General features: G+C 40.6%; 1 protein-coding gene across 1 annotated transcript; it reads left to right on the plus strand.

Annotated features, from left to right (window-relative positions):
* LOC5580029 lies at positions 1 to 24,811 on the plus strand. Its single transcript, XM_001653861.2, has 4 exons — positions 1 to 214; positions 286 to 928; positions 23,921 to 24,551; positions 24,636 to 24,811. Exons 1-3 carry the CDS (start codon positions 175 to 177, stop codon positions 24,549 to 24,551), a joined length of 1,314 nt encoding a protein of 437 aa, XP_001653911.1. The 5' UTR covers positions 1 to 174; the 3' UTR covers positions 24,636 to 24,811.
* Positions 24,812 to 25,793: the final 982 nt, after the last annotated feature.

A 25,793-nucleotide genomic window follows, 5' to 3' on the forward strand; every position in this document is an offset into this window, starting at 1 on the left:
TCTTTTCTTTGTCGTTGCGATTCTCAGGTTGCGTTGCGATCATTTTTGTGTGACCATTTTGCGTGAGCAAGCACGTTTCGTAAATCGTTATTTTCTGTGAAATTCTTCGAGTAAAAATTAGTTAAATACCGTTTAAGTTTATTCTGCCGTGACCGTGATAAAGAATTATCAAAAATGAGTGCCAAACTAACGCAAGCAATCAATATTTCACTGGGTAAGTAAATGTCTATGCCGGAAGTTTTTCCGCTTGTTTATTTTGGCGACACATCTCTTCCCCATTTGCAGACGATTACATCGCAAAGAAGGGAATAGTCTCGAGCCTGCGAACGAAATCTGTCCAGGCTTCCGAGGCCAACTACTTCAAGCGGCCGATGCGATCGGAAATTGACGAAGAGGAATGCGATGATCTTCTGATTTTCGAAGATCGGAACGGAATGGAGGTGGAAGAGGCGGAGAACGAGGACGATATGCCTCCATTGGTCCGTAATGTGGATGTCACAGAATCGACGACGGAGCAGATCAAGAAAGAAGCGGAAGATTGCGGGGAAAACCGGCCGTCGAATGTTTCCATCCAGCTGGACAATGATCGCGAGTGCCGGACATTCGTCACGGAGGAAAGGAAACGAGGCATTAAGAACATGCCTTCGCAGCAGTGGCGTTTGCGACGGGAGAACCAGGTCTCGAAGAAACCGGCCGGCGTTCCTCCGCTGACGTCGATCAAGGCCGTTTTCGACAGGAACACCGACCGGTTGATTGCCTCGCTGGGCGAGAATGCCAAGTTCCATAACGATGATGCCCGGGATCGGATTAATCAACGCCTGCACCAGAATAATGGTGGGGGTGGTCGTCAAAGGAATCAAAACCGTAATGGGAAGAATTTCCACCAGAACCGGAATCAGGGTTTTCAGAATCGGAATTTTCGGAACAAGTAAGTCATTGTGACGGACAAAACTTGAAGACCAATAATTGGGTTTTCTCTCTCTTATTCTCTCACAGTTTTCAGGGCTGATAGCAGGTCACTTTTGGTAGACTTGTGACTATTTTAAGGCAGGTCTCTACACGGAAAACCCATTTTACCTAATTTTTGAGTTGACTTTACCCAAAATTAAGTACAGTACTGACCCGATTTTGTCAGCTTTTTGACCCGATTTTGTCAGAAATTGTTATTGTCATGTTTTACCACGTTTCCATTGAAATTGATGATGATGTTTGTTGTCATGCACGCATGGGCGTAGCCAGAGGGGGCAATGGCAATGCCTTTAATTAAGTGTTAAAAATCGATATTACCAATATAAGGGAGGGGTGAGCCCTTGATAAAAAAAAACTGGCTACGTCTATGTCCATTGCCCTCTTAAAGGTCCATGTAACAATGCAACACGTCAAAATTGGAAAAACAGGAACATTTTGTCAGGTTCCACATTTTGTCAGTCTAAAATTCATCGAGGGGCTGACAAAATCGGGTTCTTACTGTATATCGATATTCTCTCAACCCAAAATCTCTCGGTATTCTCTCTCTTCCCCACCAATGCAGTGCTGTAAAACAGTGAACAGCGTCTGTTCATGCACACCAGGAAAATGCTACCGCATCGGTGGTTCATTTTGTGCGATTGCGTTCTTGCTTTCTTTGCTCACGATCGCCCGAACACATATACTGTAAAGGGCATCGCATCATTTTATTTTGCCATGCAATCACTGCAGAGCTCGATGTCACTATCAATGCTTAAAATTTGCTGATTTGAACAGGCCGACTGCGATACAAATCGGATCATTCCATATCACATCAACATCATGCTGTCTACTCCATCACCAGTGCATTGATGGCGATAGACTATGGATATCACTGATGGGTTAAGTTTAGCTTTAAATTAAGCAGATAAAATGGCAATTCATCGTAACGATATTTTCGACAGTGTTGCAGATAGATTGAAACTATATGTTGGTCACTGAAAATCATTAATAGCATGGATAATGACCACGTGATCACTCATTCTGCAGTGATTTTGATCTAGAGTGCGATGTCGCATCACTGCTGTTGGTTGTCAAATCAAAGTGATATTGATAGCTCGCAAGTGATATTGATAGTTTTAGACCATCAGCCATCAGCTGATATGATTGATATGAAGCAACTCTGCCAATCACGCGTCCGATTCCCTGTGATATTTCTACAATAACACCACATATCGGTCAATTTTCTCAATACTGTCGTACATTAGTTTATAATCAATCTATTATAATCATAATCCATCCAATTATTCACAAAAATAGCTATAAACGTGTAAAATCCGACAAGCCGTTTCTGTGCTTGAACTACTCGTTCGCCGAGAGCTCCGTAGACACGTCTGTCTCCGTCACTACTACTGTCTACTGTTGATCCCAACACAAGCACAATCGTAGTCCGTTTCCAACTAGCAGATAGGCTGACTGTTACACAATAACCCTTGTGTCACCATTAACTTATATAATAACCTTTGTATAGGCAGTAACGATATTTGACACATCGTTACATCTCTCCTTTTTTTTAGAAAATGTGTACAACACTGCTGTTTAGTATATTTTTATTTATTTCAAGCCAACAATCAGTAATCATATGAATACGTCTCCATCTTAAACAACATAGTCACGAAACTTACTTGGTCGTTTACGCGTACGTTGAGAGAATCGCTCATTGGCGATGTTTTCCTTCTCAGCATGGTTTGATGTCGTTTCCCCAGTCTCAACTGATGTACAACTCTCATCCTCAGTATCCTTTGCTTGCGATTGATCACATTTCATTTCTCGATCTTTCTCCAGTTTCTTCAAATGAGAACTGTTCCGCAAGTAGACTCTATCCGTCTCAGTCGATCGCACTTGAACTGCGTTGTTATTGACGATTATAACTTCGAATTCTTCTCCTCTGAACGTGGAATCCAGTGCTCCCGGATCCAAGTTACGCATTAGAACAGTATCTCCTCTCACCAACGTATGTTCTTTTGCATGACGTTGTGCATCTGCTCTTTGTTTGTGATACTCCTTCTTCCCCATGTCTCTGTCCCGAGCCTCCTCCCATTGCAAACTGTATGGCGTACGAATTGATGGAATGCGTGTTCTAATTTCGCGATCCAGCATCATTTTTCCTGATGATACGCCAGTAGTCTCTTGGGGCGTTGCATGATACATCGTAATATATTCATACAGATCAGTTTGCCAGTCTGTGCCCTAGATTTCACTAATTTTCAATCTTTTCCCGATATAACGCATCTGACGCTCAACTGCACCATTCTGTTCGGGCCAATATGGCGTTGATAAGTTTAGGTGTATGCCGTAACAAACACAAAAACGAGAAAATTCGATTGCCCTAAATTGTGGGCCGTTGTCTGCTGTTATTGAACGTGGAATACCCAAGTTTTTCCATTGCCCAAATTATTGCCAAACACTTTTTCTCGGTTTGGCAATACTTTTTCTCGTGCACTGCCAAACTCCTGGAGATGCAAGATATTGTTCTGGGTATTCCATTCTTAATTTGAATCAAAATGGCACCCAGTCCATACGGACTAGCGTCTGTTACAAGTTGGGTATCATCTGCCGGATCGAAATAACCAAGTGACTCAACATTTCCCAAGATGGATTTGACCTTCCTGAGTTCCTCTTCATGAACTTTGTTCCATTCAAAGGAGTTAGTAAGGAGCTGTCTCATGTGAAACGTCAATGCGGAGAGATTCGGAACAAATCGTCCAACGAAATTGATCAATCCCAGTAATGATCTTAGCTCACTAACTGATGTTGGAGCTTGCAAGCCAAGAATCGCTTTGACTCTATCGTCGGTGGGGCGAATTCCCTTATCTGCCACGCAATATTCCAGAAATTCAACCTCTGTTATCGAGAACATCGATTTTTGCTCGTTGATTCGCATATTTCTATCCCTCAGAATTTGCAGTACACGTGCTAGCGTAGCATCGTGATCCTCTGCTGTAGCTCCATGGACTAACACATCGTCCATGTATACAATTACCCCTTTCATACCTCGGAATAAGTTCTCCATCTCTCTTTGGAACAATTCCGGCGCGGATTTGATGCCGAACATTAATCTGCGGAATCGATAAACCCCACTACGAGCTACAAACGTAGTTATTACACGGCTGCTTTCATCCAACTCGAAGTGATGGTATGCTGCCTCTAAGTTAATCTTTGACAGTCTTGCAATCTGTTTTATTTATGAACAAACCAATCAAAACTTTATTGTTTACTCACAAAAATCTGTACCTACCTTTGTGATTGACATCATCGCTGCATCGATGTTGGGCATTGGGTAATTTTCCCTTTTAACCGCCTGGTTTGCAGCTCGCATGTCGACACATAGCCGTATTTTTCCATCCGCCTTTCGAACAGGTACCAAAGGTGAGACCCAGGTCAATGATCCTTCAGCACGTTCTATTATCTTCTTCTCCAGTAATTCACGAATTGCTTCTTCGACGTCCGCTTCCATAGACATAGGTAGTCGCGTGGCCACTTGAACAACTGGTGATACTTTTTCATCGACTTGAATTTTCAGCAGAACATTTGGAACTTTAGGAAACTCCTCTGCTAACTCGGTGGAATTGGATATTTGGTTAATTTTATAACCAATCCTCAAAATGCCTAATGCAAACGCCGTGCTTTTGCTTAATATGTTCGTCTGCCCATCGGGAGCCACCAATACGTGCGTCCAAACTCCCGATTCATCACCAGGAATTTTGATTTCTGTTTCGAACGCATCACTGAAGAATATCTTTTGGTCCGAAGTGAAAGGTGTTAAGTTTGTCTCATTATTCCTAGGACGACGTTCGTTGAGCATGCTCGCTCCCTGCTGTTTCAACCAAGCGTTACTCTTGCTGCTCATGATATTGGCAGGCGAACCCGAGTCTACTAACATGTTCATAATAACTCCACCTACTTCCAACTTCAACACCTCGTTCAAGTGGACTCCATCATTCACTGTGAATACGCCTTTTGTGGGTGTTTTCTCGTCGTGAATAGCTTGTACCATCGAACGTTTCGGTGCCGGTACCGATCGTTGTTGTGAGTTTCCATGTTTCCTTTTCCGGCAATACACTTTGAAGTGCTCTTTACTTCCACAACTATGGCAAGTTGCAGTCCTTGCCGCGCATCTCTCGGTTTCCTTGGCCAGGTGACCAGGACGATTGCAGTTGTTGCATCGCCTTCCAGATTCTACATTCGGATACTTACCCGGGCGCTTTTCCACTATACGTTGCACCAATGGTTTCTCATATGTTGACATATTAGGCCTTTCGTATTGTTTTGATTGCTTCTGAACTTCCTCAATTGTTTTCCCGAGTGTCATAACATTATTCAGTTTCAAATCATCGGTCAAGAGTTTCTCACGTAATTCGGTTGACTTGCAATCTTCGACAACTTGATCAATAACCATATCATCCACGTCGATGAAATCGCTACGTTTTGCCTGATCTTGCAATCTAAACACAAATTCATTGAATGGCTCATTGTCATCCTGCTTCATTGCCCGAAACAAATGTCGTTCAAATCTTTTATTCAGTTGCGGAGCAAAATACTTCTCCAGTGAAGTCACTGCCGAGTCATACTGAAGAGTAACTGATTCACCGGATGGAAGGAAATATTGCACTTCAAATTTGGTAATCTTGTCGTAATATTCCTGCAGTTCTATACCACCGATAACCAGTAGTAAATCAAACTTCTCTTCATCATCAACAATTTTATTAGCTCGTAAAAAACGATCAAAGGCTTTTCGCCATTTCATCCAATCGTTCCTTGGATCTACTCCGATTTTGAACGGAGGCATCGCAGATGAATCTAAAACAAATAGATAAACAACTTGTTGGTTAGTTAAGCCTTCCAAACTAAAAACGAATTTAAAATTAAATATAGCAACGTAAGGAGTAAAGTAGCCCAGTATTTCAACGGCACTAAACGTAACTTTGCACGTAGCATTCATAATTTTGGATACAGTATGTAGTATTCCACAATTACTCGAAGCATAAACTTGCACAAAGCATCTCATGCACAAAGCATAATCTTGCACGCAGCACGAACAAATCGGACAATTTAACGTAACATTACTTTGCACGAAGCATACTTTTGCATCTAGGGTAACTTTGCACGTAGCACTTCTTGCCATGAAAATTACATGAAGCATAATCTTGCACGAAGCATAATCTTGCATGCAGCACGAAATCATTCTGGCAATTGCATGTTCCATTTCTTTGCACGAAGCATTCCTTTGCACGTAGCACCTTTTGTCATGAAAATTACACGAAACATAATCTTGCACGAAGCATAATCTTGCACGCAGCACGAAGTGACTAACGATTTCATGTAGCATTATTTTGCACGAAGCATAACTTTGCACGTAGCACTTCTTGCATGAAACAGCTCCACCACTAAGCTAGAAACTATTACACACACTGTGTTTCCCGTCGTTTGTATTCAGCCTTCGGTATTTGCCTCGGTTTAGTTCCGAAATGTGTTCATGAAGTCACTTCTCTTAAAAAAAAAACAAAACAAAAATAATCCATTACACACAACATTTCTCTGAACATAACCGCAATCTTTCGTTTTAACTTTTTCAATGCTTGCACTACATCCGGATCTAGCCCTCTGCCCTTCAAAATGGCGACATGTGATTCTTATGTTTATTCTCCATTTCATCACTCCATTTGTTTTCCCATAAACGTTTTCACTTTTCCTCCCTCCCATTGTTGAAAATATCATCCACCTTTTACAAATAAAAATATTCCTCCAATATTTCGCAGAAATTCCCCGTTTTTCCAAAGCCGAGTTTTCGACTTACCGATTTTTCTCGTAGCCATTGTAAAATCCGACGGGCCGTTTCTGTGCTTGAACTACTCGTTCGCCGAGAGCTCCGTAGACACGTCTGTCTCCGTCAATAGCCTACACACTAGGGTGCGGCTTATTTTTCAAAAGTTCTCAAAATCAAAAATTCGTATGCTCTAATGAATTCTAATCACATTAAAAGAGAAACCTCAAAATATGAGCCAAAAATATTAACATTTAGAGGTGACGCAAGCGTCTTGAAGGTGAATTTTCAAGTTATGAAAAATGACCTTCAGTGAAATAAACATAACTTTGTAATTTTTCAACCGATTTTGAAATTTTTAGCATTAATACCTTTGAAATTAAACTTGTAAAAACTTTGTAGAACATCGAATTTGTATAGAATTAAAACTAGTCTTAGTTAAAAATATTTTTATTCAAATTTTTCCTCATTTTCCTAAAAAAATCATTTTTGTTTGATCATAACTTCATAATTACTCAATCGATTCCGAATCTTTTTTCATGTTTTTGAAGCAAATTTATTTGTTTTTAAATTGTTCATACAACACATTTTTCTAAAAAATGGTTTTGACTTAGTTATTCAACAGAAACTACCCAAAAACATGATTTTTCAATGAAAATATCAAATTTTTATTGATTATTTAAGTTTTTTCGCCGGAAATTGCATTTTTTCATTAAACTAGTGCAATAGTGCATATATATTTTTACATACGCAAAAATATATATGTTGCAGAATTATTTTAAAATTGTTGCAAAGCCATTCACAAAGGTTAAACAAATGAGAAAAAACAGTTTCAGCTTTGAAGATCATATTTAACTGGCAAAAAATAGTAAAAACTGGCATTTTTTGTTAAAAATCATGTTGTTGTTCAGTTTTTGCTGAATAACTTGGTCAAGACATTTTTTTAGTGAAATGGGATGTATGAAAGTTTTGAAACCAATTAAATTAGCTTCATAATCTTGTAAAAAGATTTGGAATCGATTGAGTAATCATGAAGTTATGGTCAAACAAAGTTGAAATTTTTAGAAAAATGAGTAAAAATTTTGAATAAATTACTTGTAACTAAAACTATTTTTGATTTTAGACAAATTTGATGTTGTATAGAGTTTTCATAAATTTAGTTTTGAAGGTATTTATGCTAAAAGTTTCAAAATCGGTTGAAAAATAACAAAGTTATGTTTATTTTACTGAAGGTCATTTTTCATAACCTGAAAATTTACCTTCAAGACGCTTGCGCCACCTCTAAATTTTAATATTTTTGGCTCAGATTTTGAGGTTTCTCTTTTAATGTGATTGGAATTCAGTAGAGCATACGAATTTTTGGTTTTGAGAACTTTTGAAAAATAAGCCGCACCCTACTACACACGAATCCCCGTTTTCACATCGCTCTACTCAGGCTTGATAATTCTCCTCAACATCATCAGAGTTCGGTGAAATACTCTAGAGCAGCGTGCTGCCTTTGCCTCTTCGCGAGGGAGCGAAAAAATGGTAAGCAGAGAGGCAACGAAAAATGAACGAGGAAGATGCAGCACAAAACACAGCAGAGTAAAATTCCATCAAAAAAGGGTGCTCTCACAACTCCCCGAGGACTGTTTGTTCGGGCGGCAGACTCCAGAGTTCTTTTGAAGTGTAAGTAAAGGTGAGCATCGCAATAGCAGAGAGAGAGAGAGAGAACCTGAAAAAATCCTCGTATTTTTTGCACTCTCACTCCAATCGCTTGAGGATCTGTGTTGAAAATTTTGAGTTCAGTTTTTTCTCCTCAGAAAAACGGCAAAATCACCTCCTCTTTGCCTCGCAGAGGAGTTTCTATCAAGCCTGGCTCTACTGTTGATCGCAACACAAACACAATCATAGTCCGTTTTCAACTAGCAGATAGGCTGACTGTTATACAATAAACCTTGTGTCACCATTAACTTATATAATAACCTTTGTATAGCCAGTAACGATATTTGACACATCGTTACAAAACGGAAAAAAGAACGGTCGTGAGCAGACTCTGCTCATCCAGAAATCACGCTCTTTTTACATTTGTTTTGTTCTGGTTCTCCGATGCAAGAATCTGTGACCAAATCGGTCGATGTTGGTTCGTGAGCGTGCGAGCGTGGATCCTGCTTAATATTGGTTCATTTTGCGTAAACAGCATGATTCTTTCCACCACTGCACCAATGTTGTCAAAAATAGAGAGAGCTGTACCTACCCAATGGGGGTAGTTTGGCCCAATAAGCCAAATTTGTGTAAAATGCATTATTCTCAAGTTTGGGTTGAGTGAACTCAATTTTGCGTTGAATCAAACCAAATTTAAGTAAATTTTGCTTATGGCTTTAAAAGCAAAGTACCTAATGGAGGCTTTGGAAATTTAGCCAAATTTGGGTTATTGGGCTCAACTACGGTTTTGCGTTGAAACAACTCAAATTCGAGTAGATCTGCGTTGCCGTGTATTTTCAATGGTCTTTTATGTCTATTTCGTAAGCAAAATAGTCTCTAAGGTCACTTTTTTCACATTTAATCTTGGTGCAAAATTCTAGATGCTCCAGAGAAACCTTTAGAGATTCTTCAGGGACTATTCCACAGGTTCTTTATTTTTTTTTTCTCATTTCTCAAGAGAAAACTATAGGAATTTTATAGTGATTTCTCTATATACAGTCGAAATTCATTCGTTGCACTATGTTTAATTGTAATACGTTTTAATTGAACCCCCGTTAGGCAAACGTTACTTTCTGGCATAAAACGAAATTTGTCCATGTTGGTAGTTCTGGTTCCTTTTGTTCTTCACTATTTGACAGCTCAAAACTCAGCCCGATAGTGAAAGTCTTTCACTAGGTGGGCTACAGCTTTAGTGCAACGAACGAAAGTTGTCTGTATCTATATATTTGTAGTGGAATGACTTCAGTGAATGCTTTAGAAATCATGGGAGGCTTTGAGAAATTTCCTTGAGCAGTCCAGTCCAAGAAAGTAAGATTTATCCAAAGTTCTTTAAGAAATTCGTTTAGAGGTTTTTCCAAGAAACCTTACAAGAACTTCTCCAAGAACTCCTACGCTGAATAATCATTTCCTTTAATTTTTCCGATTATTTTCATAGAAGAATTCAAGAATCATCCACGATTTCTTCCAAGAAATGCTTCCAGCGATTGTTCCAGAAAATCTATTACTTAGTAGGCCTAAGCGGAAGAAAAATACTAAAGCTCGCCCACCTAGCTCGCTGCGCTCTTGGCCTTCTTGTACCAACCGGATCCAATGCGAACACCATCTTTGCAGTTTTGCTGTTAGACATTCTTGCAACATGCCCTGCCCATCGTATCCTTCCAGCTTTGGCCATCTTCTGGATACTGAGTTCGCCGTAGAGTTGGGCGAGCTCGTGGTTTAATCTTCGCCGCCACACACTGTTCTCCGAAGTGTTTTCCTTCACAGGCAACGCGAATATGTCTGATGATATTATTCGATACGCGATGCGAAAGAGGGAACCTTCCGAGAATGAATTCATGGCGAAAAGACGTATGGTTGCTAAGGGAAACGTGACCTACGCGGCCGTCCTCCAGAACTGGCTGACTGAGTGAACATTCTGAATAGGTCGCACTCATTCTGTGAGTTGCCGACGTTTTGGCCTTCGGATGTCCGGGATCGATGGAAAAGGAACTGTCAATGATATCCCGCGTGGCAGCAAACAGTTGGCTGTTGGTAAGATGGGGAGTTTTCTGAGATGTTTTCTAGCGAAAAGCCGGAAGATGGTCGCAAATGCGAAAGTTTTTTCCCCATTTGCTTCCACTTCGGCTATTCAAATGAAAAAATCTCTGAAAATCTTTAAAATTGGAATGTTTTTTTATGTTTTCAGAAGCAAAACACGCATTCCAAGCGTTCCTCCTCTGTGCGCAATTCACTCATTCAGTTTTGTTTACCACCGTTTGCACAAAACTGTGTACAGCCCCTTTGCACGAAAAGAGGCCAATTTTGTGCGCTCGGCATTCATTTTTGAGCGGAGCAAGTTTAGCGTGATTGTTGCAAGCCCGCATGAAGATGATCGAAATGAATATTTTCCTGTTCTTCGCGAAGAGCAGGCAGCGTGGATCGTACCGTTCACATTATCGAGCGATGGAAAATCACCCGATGATAGCGTAAGGAGAAACAGCGATCCGAAAATGAAACACGAACCAATGAAGCGCCCGAACGGTTGTTTGTGTTTATTCGCAGATTCTGTTTTGATGCCTACGAAAATTCATCGTGCCTCGCGTTTCCGATCGTTGTTCAGCAAAATTGGGCACAAGAAGTACTTGGCGACGAGGTTGATGTAAAATCCCTTACTGCTGAAGCGACTCTCCAGTGTAAAAATCTTGATGAGGCCACCGACGCAGCGGAGGTCTCGGCTGCCCTCAAAGAGTAGTGTGACATCGACGTAGCCATCCTTAGAAAGGGCCCGCAGGGCACCCAGGTGGCGGCGATCAGGCTGCCGGTCGCAGAGGCCAACAAAGCGAACTTGGGCATACTCAAGGTAGGCTGGTCGGTTTGCCGGTTGAGCATACAACAGCCTCCTGAAGCTTGCTTCAAGTGTTTCGGAAAGGGCCATAAGTCGTGAAATTGCAATGATCCCGACAGAAGTAAGATGTGCAGAAAATGCGGCACCGAAGGCCATAGGGCAAGTGATTGTAAGCAAATCGCTAAGTGCCTAATATGTGTCGACAGAGCAGAGCAGACAACGGACACTTAACGGGCGGAACCAAATGTCCGGGCACAAGCGGAGTATCAATGCAGCCAAAACGGAAGTAACTCAGTTAAATTTATACCACTGTGATGCAGCCCAGCAGCTGCTTTGGCAGTCAGTCTCGAAAACCAAGACTGACGTGGTGTTACTATCGGACCCATACCGTATACCAGCCAACAACGGGAACTGGGTGGCGGATAGGTCTCAACAGCTAGCAGCTATAGGGACGACAGGACGATACCCAATCCAAGAAGTAGTCTCTATCTCAAATGACGGTTTTGCGATAGCAAAAATCAACGGCGTGTTCAATTGCAGTTGTTACGCGCCCCCAAGGTGGTCGATTGAGGAATTTTCCCACATGGTCGACAGGATGATAGCCGTACTAGTCAATCGGCAGCCAGTAGTGATAGTTGGCGACTTTAATGCATGGGCAGTAGAGTGGGGTAGCCGCTGCAACCAATCAAAGAGGCCAGCTATAGTTGGAATCCCTGGCCGCATTAAATGTAGAGCTGGCAAATGTGGGTACAGTGAGTACCTTCCGCAGAAATGGTGCAGAATCGATTATCAACGTGACGTTTTGTAGTCCTAACCTTTAAGGTATCATGAACTGGCGCGTTGATGGCGGTTATACTCATAGCGATCATTAATCGATACGCTATAGTATAATACCAGGCGGGTGGAGGGCAGCACGATGTAACTCGACCCAAGTCCGAGGATGGAAAACAGCGCGCTTCGACGGCGAAGTATTCACTGAAGCCCTGAGGCGCAAACAGAACACGTGGACTTAAAGGTGAAGAGCTAGTTGCTGTGATATCACGAGCGTGTGATGCTTCCATGCCGAGAAAAGCCCTCTCTAGACAGAAAAAGCCGCCGGTGTACTGGTGGTGCGAACCAATTGCAAATCTTCGAGCATTCTGCCTTCGAGCTAGACGAAAAATGCAACGCGCACGCACAAAAGCACAAAAAGAAGAACTCGGTGCAGCATTCAGGGAGGCAAAGTTGGCTCTCAAAAAGGAAATTAAGAGTCAAAAACGGACATCCTTTGATAGTCTATGCGAGAGTGCCAATTCGAGTTCATGGGGTGACGCGGATCTGGACATGTTCAGAATAACGATGCAAAGCTGCATTGATCAAGGAATCTTCCCGGATGTATGAAAGCGACAGAAATTGGTGCTACTACCAAAGGCGGAGAAAGCATCAGGTGACTCGTCGGCGTATAGACCTATCTGTCTACTAAATACGACGGGCGAGTTATTGGGAGAGGTTGGTTCTCAACAGGCTAGTACCATATACGGAGAGTGCGTACGGCCCGTTCAACAACCAGTTTGGATTCAGGAAAGGTAAATCTACTCTTGACGCTATCCAGTCGTTTGACGGGGTTAGTGGTCTGATGGCTACCGCTTCTGCTTCATAAGCAGAAGGTCATATGTTCAATCCCCAACTTGAGTTCGGGACACAGTCGTCATTACCACGCGTCCGTGTTACTCTAAATTGCGGTGATATTTCCCAGTGAAATAAGCCGAATCAATCTCCGGAAATTTGCTAACATAGCAAGTTAGTAGTGCTGATTTAGCCGGGAGTGCAAGAAATCTAATGAAGTCATTAAAATAGCTGAAATTGCCGCCGATATATCTGCTTACGGCTGCTAAAGATAACAACAAGTGTTATAGCATCACCGCTCCATTGTTTTGTCGCACCAGCCAGTGCTACCTATAGGAATAGCGATAACCCGATTAAGTGGAGAGACTCGACAGCAGCCAATAAAGTGTTTTGATTGTCGCTACCACATCCCGGCCTGATGGCCGGGGCAAATCATGCCCCTTCTAGGGGTGATCCTGGCGATCCAGGTGGGTCGTTGAGGGGAAAACGCCAACCAGACTGGATGCTCAGTGAGAACGAAATGGGGCAAACGATGGTGTTGCTTCTACGCAGAAAACCAAACGAAGCAAAAACGCAAAATAGCCAACAATCGCCACTACAAAACCCTTTCATCATTTACGCATCCATTGAACTAGCGGTCGGAGTGCAAGATGCAGCGAAGATAGGAATGGCCAAGGAGGGCCGCGGAACTAGGTACGTACTTCGTACCAATTTGAAATCAGTCTATGGTAAGCTGACTAACATGACCCAGCTCACTGACGGAACCGTCGTCGAAGTTATTTCCCATCCTACGATGAACAAGGTGCAGGGTGTCGTTTACGAATCTGATTCAACTGATGTCGACGAGGCAGCACTTCTCAAATATCTGACGCCGCAAGGAGTACAAGCTGTACGCAGAATCACGAAAAAAGTCAACGGGTCGGTTAAAAACACTCCTCTAGTCGTATTGTCATTCCAAGGTACTCTCCTGCCGGAATTCATCTACTTTGGCGGACTCCGCGTCCCCGTTCGCACCTACTATCCCGCTCCGACTGTTTGTTTCCAGTGTGGCACCTATGGACATCCTCGCAAATTCTGTCAACAGCCTAGAATTTGCCTGCAATGCTCCCAAGCACCACACACATCAGAAGGGGAACAATGCAGCAACGCTCCGTATTGTATGCATTGTACAGGCACTCACTCACCAACATCACGTACATGTTCAAAATACAAGGATGAATCTAACGTGATCCGAATTCGAATCGATAGGAATGTGTCAACTGCTGAAGCTAGAAAAATCTACGCTAGAACAGAAGGAAACGATCGCCAGCGAGGTGCAAAAACAGCTAAGAGAAGAGGAATCGAACAAAGATAAAATTATTGCGGAACTGCGGGCTGAAGTCGAAACATTAAAGCGAAAACTTGAAGCCATCATCAACGGTCAAGGACTAAAATCACGCGACAGCTCCCAAATAGAAAAAAAATCGGTGTTCCTCCAAGCAAACTCATCATGTTCCAACCAGAACACTCAGCGAATGTCACGTAAAGACAAAACGTTCGTATCTCCTCCGTCTCTCCACAGCGATATTAGAAGGACCGCGGATCATGCAATGGACGAAGCGATACGAACACGCAGTAGGAGCAGAAAACACCTAATGGAAATATCACCAACTGATGTCACTCATAAATCAGGCAAAAGGGCATCCTTGATCGCCGACTCTGGAGGCATCTCTGAAAAATGACCAAGATGTTCCCTCCAAAAACACATCTCAAAATGACTGACCCAGCTATGCATAATGACTCGATATCGGATGATCTACGACATGCAACCGACGCTATCTCTGAACGAACCTGCGACCCTTCGGACTACGATTTGGATACTAACTCACACGACTCCATAATTCCGTCTAGAAAAATACTCAACTCTCCATCTCAACCTGTGGATACAACATCGCGGTTTGGAGGTGGGGAATGTGTAGTACCCCCTCCACTCCTGATAAAGGGAGCGAGCCTGGGTGGAGAGGTGATCCAGGACGCCATCCTTCTACCTGTTGACCACCAAACCCCCAGCTCGGCCGCCAGCTCGAACAACTCATCGCTGCCGAAAATACCGTCCGATTCCAGCGCATACGATCAGCTCTACAACTTCTACCCCCAGCCATCTACGTCCAACAATTTCGTCACCCAAAACATTGATTCGCCAAGTGCGAGGCGCACCACGTTGACCCTGGCCAGAGATGTTCCGAGCTTACTCGATGAGCCTCTGGCGGCAGTCGACGTGGCTCGCCCTTCATCTCGGGCAAGTATTCCTGTATTATCATTAGCTAGACATGAATCCCACGATACTTCTCACCATGTTTCAGAGATCCTATAACACTTCCCCGAATACCATTACCCCGAAAACCATCACCCCGAGAGTCAATACCCCGAATGGTCAAGTACCCCGAAAACCAATACCCCGAAATCCATTACCCCGAATAGTCCGTTACCCCGAATACCATTTCCCCGAATGGACCATAACCCCGAATTTTCTTGCCCCAAAAAATTCAAAATGAAGATTCGACAAATCAACACCATACATTTTTTTAATAATTAGTTTAGGTTAAGGACGTCTTCTCTTGTTCGTTGGAGGTCATTGTCTATCAAATTGTCGCTAATGTATATGACAAAAAGAATCTAAAGATTCGGAAGTAGAAAACTCCTCCTCTATATGACGAAGTGTTCCCTACTTCAAAATATACTTTACTCAATGATATTAGATAACGGTACTAGCCTGGAAGCCGCTAATGAAATACAATTTACTACTTGATTTTTATTTGAATTCGTGTTCTTGTTATCAAAGATTTATTAATTTAATTTTGTGAGGATGGCTGTGTTCACAGATTCATTGTTACATTTTTCGATTTACTGATAATGCTGGTACTGAATTTGTTTTCACATGTTAATGTGAGAGACCTCTACCGCCCTCTTTCAAAAGCGTTATATTAATTGATGATCAACTTATTCTGGGATGGCACTAGACTATTATACTGACAACTATTTATAAATGCATCGCTAAAGAACAGCCGATGATAAAAGAAAAAAAAGTCATTGATGAAAACGTTAAAAATTATGATGCCGATAGTCACTATACAAGCGCAACTTTTGAAAGAATAGTCGATAATTAAAAGAAGGACAATTCTCTTGTTGGAAGTTGTAATACCTACAAGCTGTAATACTGACAAGTAATGCAGGAGCTTATTTTCAAGGTCGCCCGTCTGAAGTCACTGTCAACTTTGAATTTCGCTCAAGACAATTGTGCCAGTCGATTTTTTTGGCGGCTATCGCTCAAAAATTAACTAAAACAGTACAACTCGGCTGTTCTATAACTCAAAGAAGGGAAAATCATTGGTTAAAACGTACACTCTGGCATTATACAACCTCGAAAGAACAGCCGATGATTGAAAGAATAAAAAATTACAGATAGAAATGTTAGTAGTTATTACGCCGACAATTATTTTAACACTGCCAGAAAAACCTCGCTTGTCGTACATAGAATCATAGAAGCATCTTTGAAGAATTTCTTGATGTGCATAACTGACTTTCGGGGAAGTGTCGCATTCGGGGAACTGGTTTTCGGGGTAATGGTTTTCGGGGTGATGTGTCATTCGGGGTAACGTTGCATTCGGGGTAATGGTTTTCGGGGTACTGGTTTTCGGGGAGATGGTTTTCGGGGTAATGGTATTCGGGGAAGTGTTATAGGACCGTTTCAGAAACCTCGCCTGTTCGCGAAAGCTCCCCTACAAGCGCAACTACTCTTCGACCTCCGAAACTGAAGTGAACAACAAGATCATCATGCTCCAATGGAACATCAGAGGCCTTTGGAAAAATCACCCAGAACTCTCTCATATCGTCAACCAAAATGCGCCAATCTGCATCGGCCTTCAGGAAATGATGACAAAGAAGGTTAACACAGCACTCAGTTCCCGCTACGACTGGGAATTATCTAGCCGTCACTATTCTCAGGGTCACTATTCTGGGGGTTCTCAAAGAATTCCCTCACCAATTCTATCACTTTGTTACGTGCATCCCTGTATGTGCCGCCCGAATACAATCCCCGTTGAACATATCGATTGTCAGTATCTATGTGCCTCCAAACACATGTGATCAAGATCTTATTACGACGCTTGACAGCATAATTGAAAATGTAGATCCACCTTTCGTCATCGGCGGGGACTTTAACGCCGCCCACGAAGCTTGGGGTAGTATGAAAACTACTAAACGAGGATGTCTTCTACTCGAATGGTTTGTCGAACATCAACTTATCGTAATAAATAATGGAGAACCAACTTTCATCAGCTCTGCTCATGGAACAACTTCGGCAATCGATCTCACTGGGTGATATGAATAAAAAACTTTGAACTTTACATGTAGCATCTACTCAAAAACAAAATCCACAAAGTTTACTACACTTTTGGTATGAATAAAAAACTTTTCGAACATGTAGTACTTACTACTTTCGAACATGAGCAGTGACTGAAGCTGCACGTTAAGAAATTTCCATTCAGAGTGCAGAGTGATTCTGCACGTAAAGAACAATCTATTCAGAGTGACGCCTAAAATTAATACAATCATGCATATGAAGAAAATGCATGGAATCTAATCGATTACGCGACAATTTGCACAAATCATGTGCTGTTATTTGACAAAATTTGTAGTGTAATTTTGCGATTAGTCTGGTATTCTCTTTATGTCTATGATTTTATGATGATGGTACATCAAAGAATTTTCTGGGTGGTTTTCGGCCTTCGCCAACGCCAGTGATTGATGATTTTTTAAATACTAGCTTAACATCTATGAAGAGATCTTGAGATTACAGCTACCGTGGACGTACCATATTTGACGCGGTTAAGAAAATTCTAAATTCAAACACTTGTCAAATCGTCTAAATCTATCCGATTTTGTTGAAATTTGAATCTATGCTAGCTCAACTATTATAGAATTAGGGAAAAATCAGTAAAAAAATATTAAACGATTTTTTCTTCATGTTTGATTGACTTTTTGTGGAACACATTAGGTTCCTTAATTGACGCATCAATTCTTCAATGTGCCTAATTTGACGCATTATGTTCCTTATTTGACGCACTTACAAATAATTGCTAAAGTTTAAAATATACAACAGTTTCAGTATTCAATAGTTCAATTAATTGAAAAAAAGCGTTTTAGAGAGGACATAAAAGTTAGAACCTTTGGAAAAAGTTTAGAATGACGTCATCCGGTAGTCACTTTAGCTATGTGTTTAGTTAGTGTAGAAAGTAAAACCGGCGATTGAGTTCAATCCATAGTTAAGCATTATTGTTTAGTTTAATGTATCTTCGTCGTGATATTAAACAAGGGAAAGATTTGAAAACTATGTTGCGCTGGAACGGGGAAGGTAGTTGCTAAAATAAGGACAAATTGGTCAAAAACTAGAACGAAAACAATCGGTTCCAAAAATGGCCGTTTGATAATCTTCGTTACTTATAACACGTGAACTACGCCTACTTGTCCCATGTTCTATGTCACCCTTATGGACCGCGGGACAAATATGCGTAGAACCAACGGCAGTATGGGCCTCGAAATAGATCGAGAACCATATATGGGTCATACATTAAGTACGTCATGTTATTAGGGGGAAGGAGGTGTTCTGCAAGATGTGACGAATCATACAAGTTTTTTGAAGGCTCCATATAAAAAGTGTGAAGTAGGGCGAATGGGCGGGGTTTTTGTAGAAAATGGTATGTTTTTGTGACACGTATCTTATGGACACACCCCCTATTGTATAAATTATACGAAACAAATCATTGAAGCTACACCTCACCTCCTGACGCATTTATTGAAGCTTCCTTGAAACATTAGGGGACGTCCATAAACCGCGATAAATTGTACAATTTTCAACCCCTCTCAACCTTGGCCACATTTATTTTATGAAAAGTGCGAATATTTTGTATGAATCGTTGCGTTTCCTTGAACCTCCTCCTCTTCCTAAAAACGTGACGTAATCTATGGATGACCCTTTACATCCGATTACATAAAGCCTCGGATTGTTCTGCGGACGGATTTTTTGAATGCAAGCACCATAAATATTTATTTTCCTATTTTCGATTCAACAAAACATGCTGACAAAATAGCAAATAATTAGGAACATTGTGTGCCTAACTTGACGCACAAGATTTTCATACAACAATATGTCTTAAAGCTTAAAAGTAGAAAACTTTCGACGTCAATTCATGAATAAAATAATATTACTGACTGTTGTTGATTATATTGCTGTCAAACAGCACAATAATTTCACGAAAATTGATCAACAATAGTTAGCACATTCACTAAGGAATGAAAAAATTGACGCACTTGTCGGATGCATTTTCAAATAAATTTTATTTTTTAACTATTATCAATCAAATATAAACTTTTTTCGATTGGAATCCTTCAATAACATGTAAATAAAGATTAAGCAATACATTTTTGAGTGCTAGTCTGATCTAGAATTAATTTATGATAACATTAATTAGAAAATGCGTCAAGTTTGGACCCGCGTCAAATATGGTACGTTTACGGTATCAAATTTGGAACCACATATTTTCTAGCACCAGTACTGAGATTCTGGTGAAATTGCGGTAGAATTTTGATGCTCTCCGTGTGTTTTCTTAACAGCATGTTGAATTCCGGAAGTTCTAAGTGTTTCTGCGATATTCTCGTTATTTTGATGGGGTTTCTGATAGTATCCTTGGAATGTCTAGAACTTAGAATGTCGAGATTTTTATGGGAATTGTAGTGATTCCATTGGTAGTCGTTAGAGTTCAATGAGGATCTCCCCTAAAACACCAGGGTTCCCTTTGAAATTATCAAAATTCTTGTCGATTTAACAAAAAATCCCATTGAAATCTATAAAATATTTACCGACATTCAAATCGTTTATATTAAAGCTTTGCTTTGAAATTCCAACGAAACTGGAGATCAACGGAATCTCAAAGGTTTTTACAATAATTACGAAGATTGATTTTCAGAATTACAAATATTCACACAATAATTCGCAGGAATCCCACCGCAATCTCATAGATTCTTACAGAAATACCGTCTCAAAGATACCCACAGAATTCCAAGAGATTAATATTCGGAATCCCATTCCCACCCAAATTCTAGAGTTTTTACCAGATTCCTAATATTTCCGCAATATTCCTAGAATGGTATTTAAACTTCCAGCATTATCATAAAAAATCCGACATCCCTATCGGAATCCCAAAGTTCCTACAGGAATTCCGGAATTCAAAAGGAAATCTGAGATGTCAGAGTTTACAAGTAAAATTCCAAATTACATTATAAATATCTGAATTCCTATCGACAACCTAAAATTCCTAGAAAATAACATAATTATCGTAATGCCAGAATTCACACGGATATTACAAATTGCTACTGCCGGTAATCTTACTGGAATCTCAGCATTGGCGGGGCGAATGTTTTCGTAACCTCAGAATTCCTAAGCAAAACTCAAAATACCTTCCGAAATATCAAAACTCATATCGTTTTCCCATGATTTTTACTCAAAAGTAAATTATTCCATTCAATTCCGCAATCTTAAAGCATGTGTAGCAACCTCTGAAGCTAACTACCAGTATCTTTGTAGTAAATGCTACCTTTATTCATAGCAATGCGTTGTTTGTAGTATGTTCAAAAGGTGTAGAACGGAAAATGACACAAACATGTTCCACTCGTGTTCCACATATAGCGTTTACTACCGAGAATGTAGTAAACTCAACTTTACTACATTTTATTCATACGGCCCATGCATCACCTTTCGCATTTTTTTTATGAATCATTTAAATTTTTTTTTAATCGCGTGTTCTACTGAAGGGTCAAAAGCCTATCGTCGGCAGAAGTTTGAATAAAAATATACATATTTCAGGCTTATTTGAAGCAAAAATACGATAATTTCTTTACTGCGCAAAGTTTGGTGCGTACACGGTATGAAGATAGTGATCGCTCGGGTGCAGTCAGTTTGATCAAATATGGCGTCGAAACAGCAAGCACTCCGCGAGCGTGTTGTACGGTTTTACGAAAGACCGTACATGCCAAAAGAAAGAAACTCGACCAAGTGCCGTCCCATTGAGGATTTTTTCGACTCCCTCATTGCCCTTGTGCACAAAAATAATTGGCGTGCCAAGGATACGAAGCAGTTGACCACGAGGATCCGGAAGATGGACGTCAGTACCGTTCAGCGCGTCATACGGTTATTTAGGACCACTTCTCCAATAATCATTGACATTATTTTTGAAGAACAAACATAACGTTTCTATTTTATTTATTTTACTAGTGGTCCCGGCAAACTTCGTATTGCCATCAAGTAGGCTGTTGGAAAACGTCAAAAAATCCCCCATACAAAATGACACCTTAGTTTTCTCCCGTTTTCCCGATTATTCCGGAGGCTTTCCCGAACTTATTCCTCGTACGAACACGTCGCATCCCTTGTTTAGGGCAACAGTGAAAAACTTGCGTCAATCCGTTGACCCGTTCTCAAGCCATTTCGTGACATACGAACACCACTCCATTTTTATTTATATAGATTTTATTGATGTACAAGGGGGTCAGGGGCCAAGTCTCCAGCATAAGTTTAAAAACTCACACCTTCCATAATACACCGGGGAAGAACAAACATAACGTTTCTAATATAAAATACTAAATTCGTTGAAAACTTTTTTTTTTGTTTTTTACTATATGATTGAAAATTTTTCGATATATTGAAAAATAAATTTGATATTGATTCAGTCTCATTCATGTTCACTTTCACTGCTATAAAATTCTCTTGAAATACTGCACAGGATGATAGAATGTAGCTATGAAGCCAAAATTAGAATTTAAGCTTCAATCTGAAAAAGTTATACTTTTGGCAGATAAAATAAAAAAAAAACAAGAAATGTTTGCCAATATTTTGGATTTATAAAAGTCACTTTTTTGTTTCGATCGCGCTCTTTTTTTAGTACAGTTTACCAGATTGTATTTTAATGCTACAAAAGCTTTCTTACGAAATTGTTATATAAGTGTGTGTCTCGTCTGCAAATGTTGTTCTTCTGTTTCGTTGTCGAAAACGTCGTTTTTCTGTTGAAATATCAACTCTTATTAAAGTCTGCCGTACTAAAGTTACGTAGTATTGCTAACTCTAAGTCACTTTTGCCGTAACTTGTAGTTAAAGTGCATGGTGAAGATAAAATTCTCTCGTTTCTGCATCAAAAAACTGACCGCTGCAATCTATTTTTCTTCAAACGCACACATCGGTATGGCCTGTAACAGCTGCAAAGAGTCGATAGCTTTTGGTGAAGATGCGATCGTCTGTGAAGGATTTTGTGCTGGATCGTTCCACGCTAGATGTGTCGATTTATCGGAAAAAAAATCAGCTGTCTGAAGAATCCTCATATGTTCTGGATTTGCGCCGTCTGCAGTGGAATGGTGCGAGACATCCGTTATTCGGATACTATGAATGCCGAACTCAAATCACGTACTACGAATTTGCCTGATACGCAACGAGGAAATAATGAAAATAATCATGGTGCAAAACATTCATCAACCAATGAAACTAGCAATGCTATTGCAGAATTGAAAGAAGAAATCGTTTCTATTCGCAAAGCACTTGCTGAGATCACTGCTTCGCGTATGAGTGTATTTAGTGCTACTACAAGCGAACTGCCATTAGCCCGATCATCACCTACACCACTATCGTACAATTCAACGCAAGGGTGTTGTACACATAAAGGCACAGATGCAATTCCACGGCAAATGGACATTGATCAAGCGAATTGCAACGAGAAATTTTGGATGTTTTTCTCCCGCGTAAAAAATAATGTCACTGAGGATGAAATTCGTTCGATGGTCGCAGAGCGTCTGAAAAATGCTGACGAAATCATTGTGCGAAAATTAGTATCGACTTGGATGGACCCGTCGCAGCTTCCGTACATCTCATTTAAAGTGGGAATAAATGTCAACCTGCGAGATCGTGCCATGCGTGCTTCAACTTGGCCTACACTTGTTACACTTGGCAACCTTATGTATGATGAACATGTTTTGTTCAGTTCGGTTTAAATCAATTTAGTTTTCTTGTGTGTGTTATCTGTTGTAATATTTGAATTCATCTAGTTTTAAGAAAATTATTCAATTAGATCATTATAAGATCCGTTGAATGTAACAAAATAAAGAATAAAGAATAAAGAAATATATTTTGTTTAAATTTTTGTATCAATGGTGTCCTTCAGTATGACATATAACTTTTTATCATACTAGTAGACACAATTGATAAAAAATATGGAAAGTCTCGTTAATAAAGACAATTAATTCATTCATTCATGATAAAAAATATAAGGGTTCTCTTGGGTTGACCAAAAAGTATTGAACCATGTAAATCAAACATGATTTATTCAACAGCTTTTTTAACACTAAGCGAACCTAAATCATTACCAACAATGATCAACGCAAGATTAGTTAGTTGAGTTCGTAACTTTTAGGGAAATACCACTTGAAAACAGTTTTTGTGCTTCTGCATCAACTGTAGATGTAGATGTCATTTTTCTGTAGATGACTGATCTGTACGTACAAGGAAGGATTGTTGTTGTTCTTGTCAATATATGAAACTTCCCGCTTTGGAGCAAAATATATCTGGTCACTTTATAGGTGATAATTTAAACTAAATAACAACATATTCCGTTAGATTTTATTTAGATCCCTCAAACCTTTCATTCCTAGACACGGTACACATCACACCGTAAATTAGGGGTCACCTGTGAGGTGGACTTCTCGCTACCGACACGACGCGGCTATCTGGGCTGATCGGGAAAAGGTGATTAATAATGATGATTAACTCCTGACGTGCCCAATCAGCCAAGCAAAGGGATTTAGTATATTCCACGAGGTTTATTAATTAATGAGCGGTGTAAATCGCTAGGAATAGAAGTTCAGCAAAAAATTTTAATGAGGTAGTCTTAAAGCTTTGTCCGTCACTGTACATGTACACTATTGAATATTCTAAACTTAACTCGATTCATTGTTTAAATTTACAGCAACAACCGTAATCAATACGGCAAGAACCCGAACATGGTCCCAAGTTTCAATCCAAACGTCGATCGTTTGGAACAGCGCAACTGCACACAAATGGACAAGAGCCAGATCCGAGACTTGCGCCCGTTCATAACACCACCATCGTCGCTGCAAGCCCAAGCCAGCGTCGGTTCCATGGTTCCGACTGGTGGCGCTTGGAATCAGCCAGGTCAGATGGGTCAACCGCAGTTGGTCACATTTGCCGATATGCTGAACCAAATCGGCCGTGCTGCGGACAACCAGAACCGGGAAATGTTCGCCGACGTGATCCGTAACGTGATGCGGAACCAGCAACAGCAGCAGCAACCTCCGGCGGCGATGGTCCCAATGATGACCCCGGACACAGTATCCCTGATGAATCCCACCGAATTGATGCCGTACGCCGCACAAACGCTGCTGAATCACATCACAACCGTTCAGCAAAATTTTGGACCGAAGTACGATATGAAGCTGCAGAAGGAGATTCACGCGCTCCAGGGCAAATCACTGCTCTATCGAGCCAATGGGGTGGTCAGTATGGATGGGCCCGGCGTAGGGAACGACCGGGTCAAGCCGACCACCACCGATTTGAGCATGAATATGCGATTCAGTTAGGTTAACTTTCGTTACCGATTTAACGTACTGACGATCAATTCATTTGTTGATGGAAATTCATTATTTTTTCGTTATCATTTTCAGGGCATAACAATTATTGATTCTAGATCAATGGATCTAATTCTTCATAACGATTTACGTATATTACCCTATGTGAAATAGTAAAGTGGAAGTTTTCATTTAACGCAAAATCTTATGGCTTGGCACAACAGCTTTGTAGACTATTGATAATACAAATAAAAATTTCTTTTATAAATCTACGAAACAATTCCGTATTTCCTCTTCCAATGCTTTATATTTTGCAAGGCTGGCTGCAAGTCTCTTTTAACACTTCAGTCGTTGCGCTGTTGTATTTTGTACAACAGCGGTGAAAAAACTTCGCTTATTGTGCACAGCATCAGCGAGGTGGTTCTGACGGTGGAAAACCGCGCGACGACTAAAGGGTTAAGAGCCTTTGTCACCATAATAACGTACCGGCGACCTTATCAGCCAATTATTCAGCCAATAAATCATTGTTTTACTAAACTTTTTCGATTTCGATTATTGAATTAACATTGATACTTGTAATCAAGCACGACAGCTTTTGTTTACATCGTGTTTAGAAAACACCAGCTCAGGGTAAACAAAAAGTAAACGAACACCGTAAGAATTGAAAAAGTCGCATCTGTGTTAGTGTTATCTGTCGCAACTTTTCAACTATTTGTTTTTTCTAGGTATGCACGATACGAATCGAGAGTGAAAGAGTCATTCCTTGAAATGGTGAAGACCAAATGAAAATTGATTCAAACAGCAAAGATTTCTGGAGGGACTAAGTGGGACCAGCACAATAGGGCGATATTCAAAACTGAAAAGGCAATAGATGGCTCTTTTTCAGTGGTAGTAAAAACGAAATCCTGAAGCAAAGAAAGCTCTACGGAAGATGAACTAAACACAAAATTCACTGTATTCACTTTACACTTGATTTCTAATCACTACTTTTTTGATCCAGTTTTCAAATTGCAAGTAATTTACGTTTTTCATTATTTTCCATACGTTTTGATAGTTCTCCGACTACCATTCTTCCATGCGCTTGTGTTGAAAGTTTGAGAAATTTGAGAATCCAGCGTAGCGTGATCAGTGGGAGGAATACAAACAACAGTGTCGTCGCTCGGCGGCCGGTGAAATAAACTGAATGTTCGAAAGGTTGTTGCCTGTACTTTTTGCCGCTGGCGCCAACTGTTAGCGATTAAGAACGAAATAAAC

Source organism: Aedes aegypti, chromosome 2 (genome assembly GCF_002204515.2).
Source record: "Aedes aegypti strain LVP_AGWG chromosome 2, AaegL5.0 Primary Assembly, whole genome shotgun sequence".
Taxonomy (NCBI): domain Eukaryota; kingdom Metazoa; phylum Arthropoda; class Insecta; order Diptera; family Culicidae; genus Aedes; species Aedes aegypti.

What these genes read in the sequence shown, in the direction of transcription:
- LOC5580029 (XM_001653861.2), top strand. Translation starts at nt 175, where the DNA reads ATGAGTGCCAAACTAACGCAAGCAATCAATATTTCACTGG. An exon ending in AGCAATCAATATTTCACTGG is followed by an intron (nt 215 to 285) that starts GTAAGTAAATGT and finishes CCCCATTTGCAG; the next exon opens with ACGATTACATCGCAAAGAAG. An exon ending in AATCGGAATTTTCGGAACAA is followed by an intron (nt 929 to 23,920) that starts GTAAGTCATTGT and finishes TTAAATTTACAG; the next exon opens with CAACAACCGTAATCAATACG.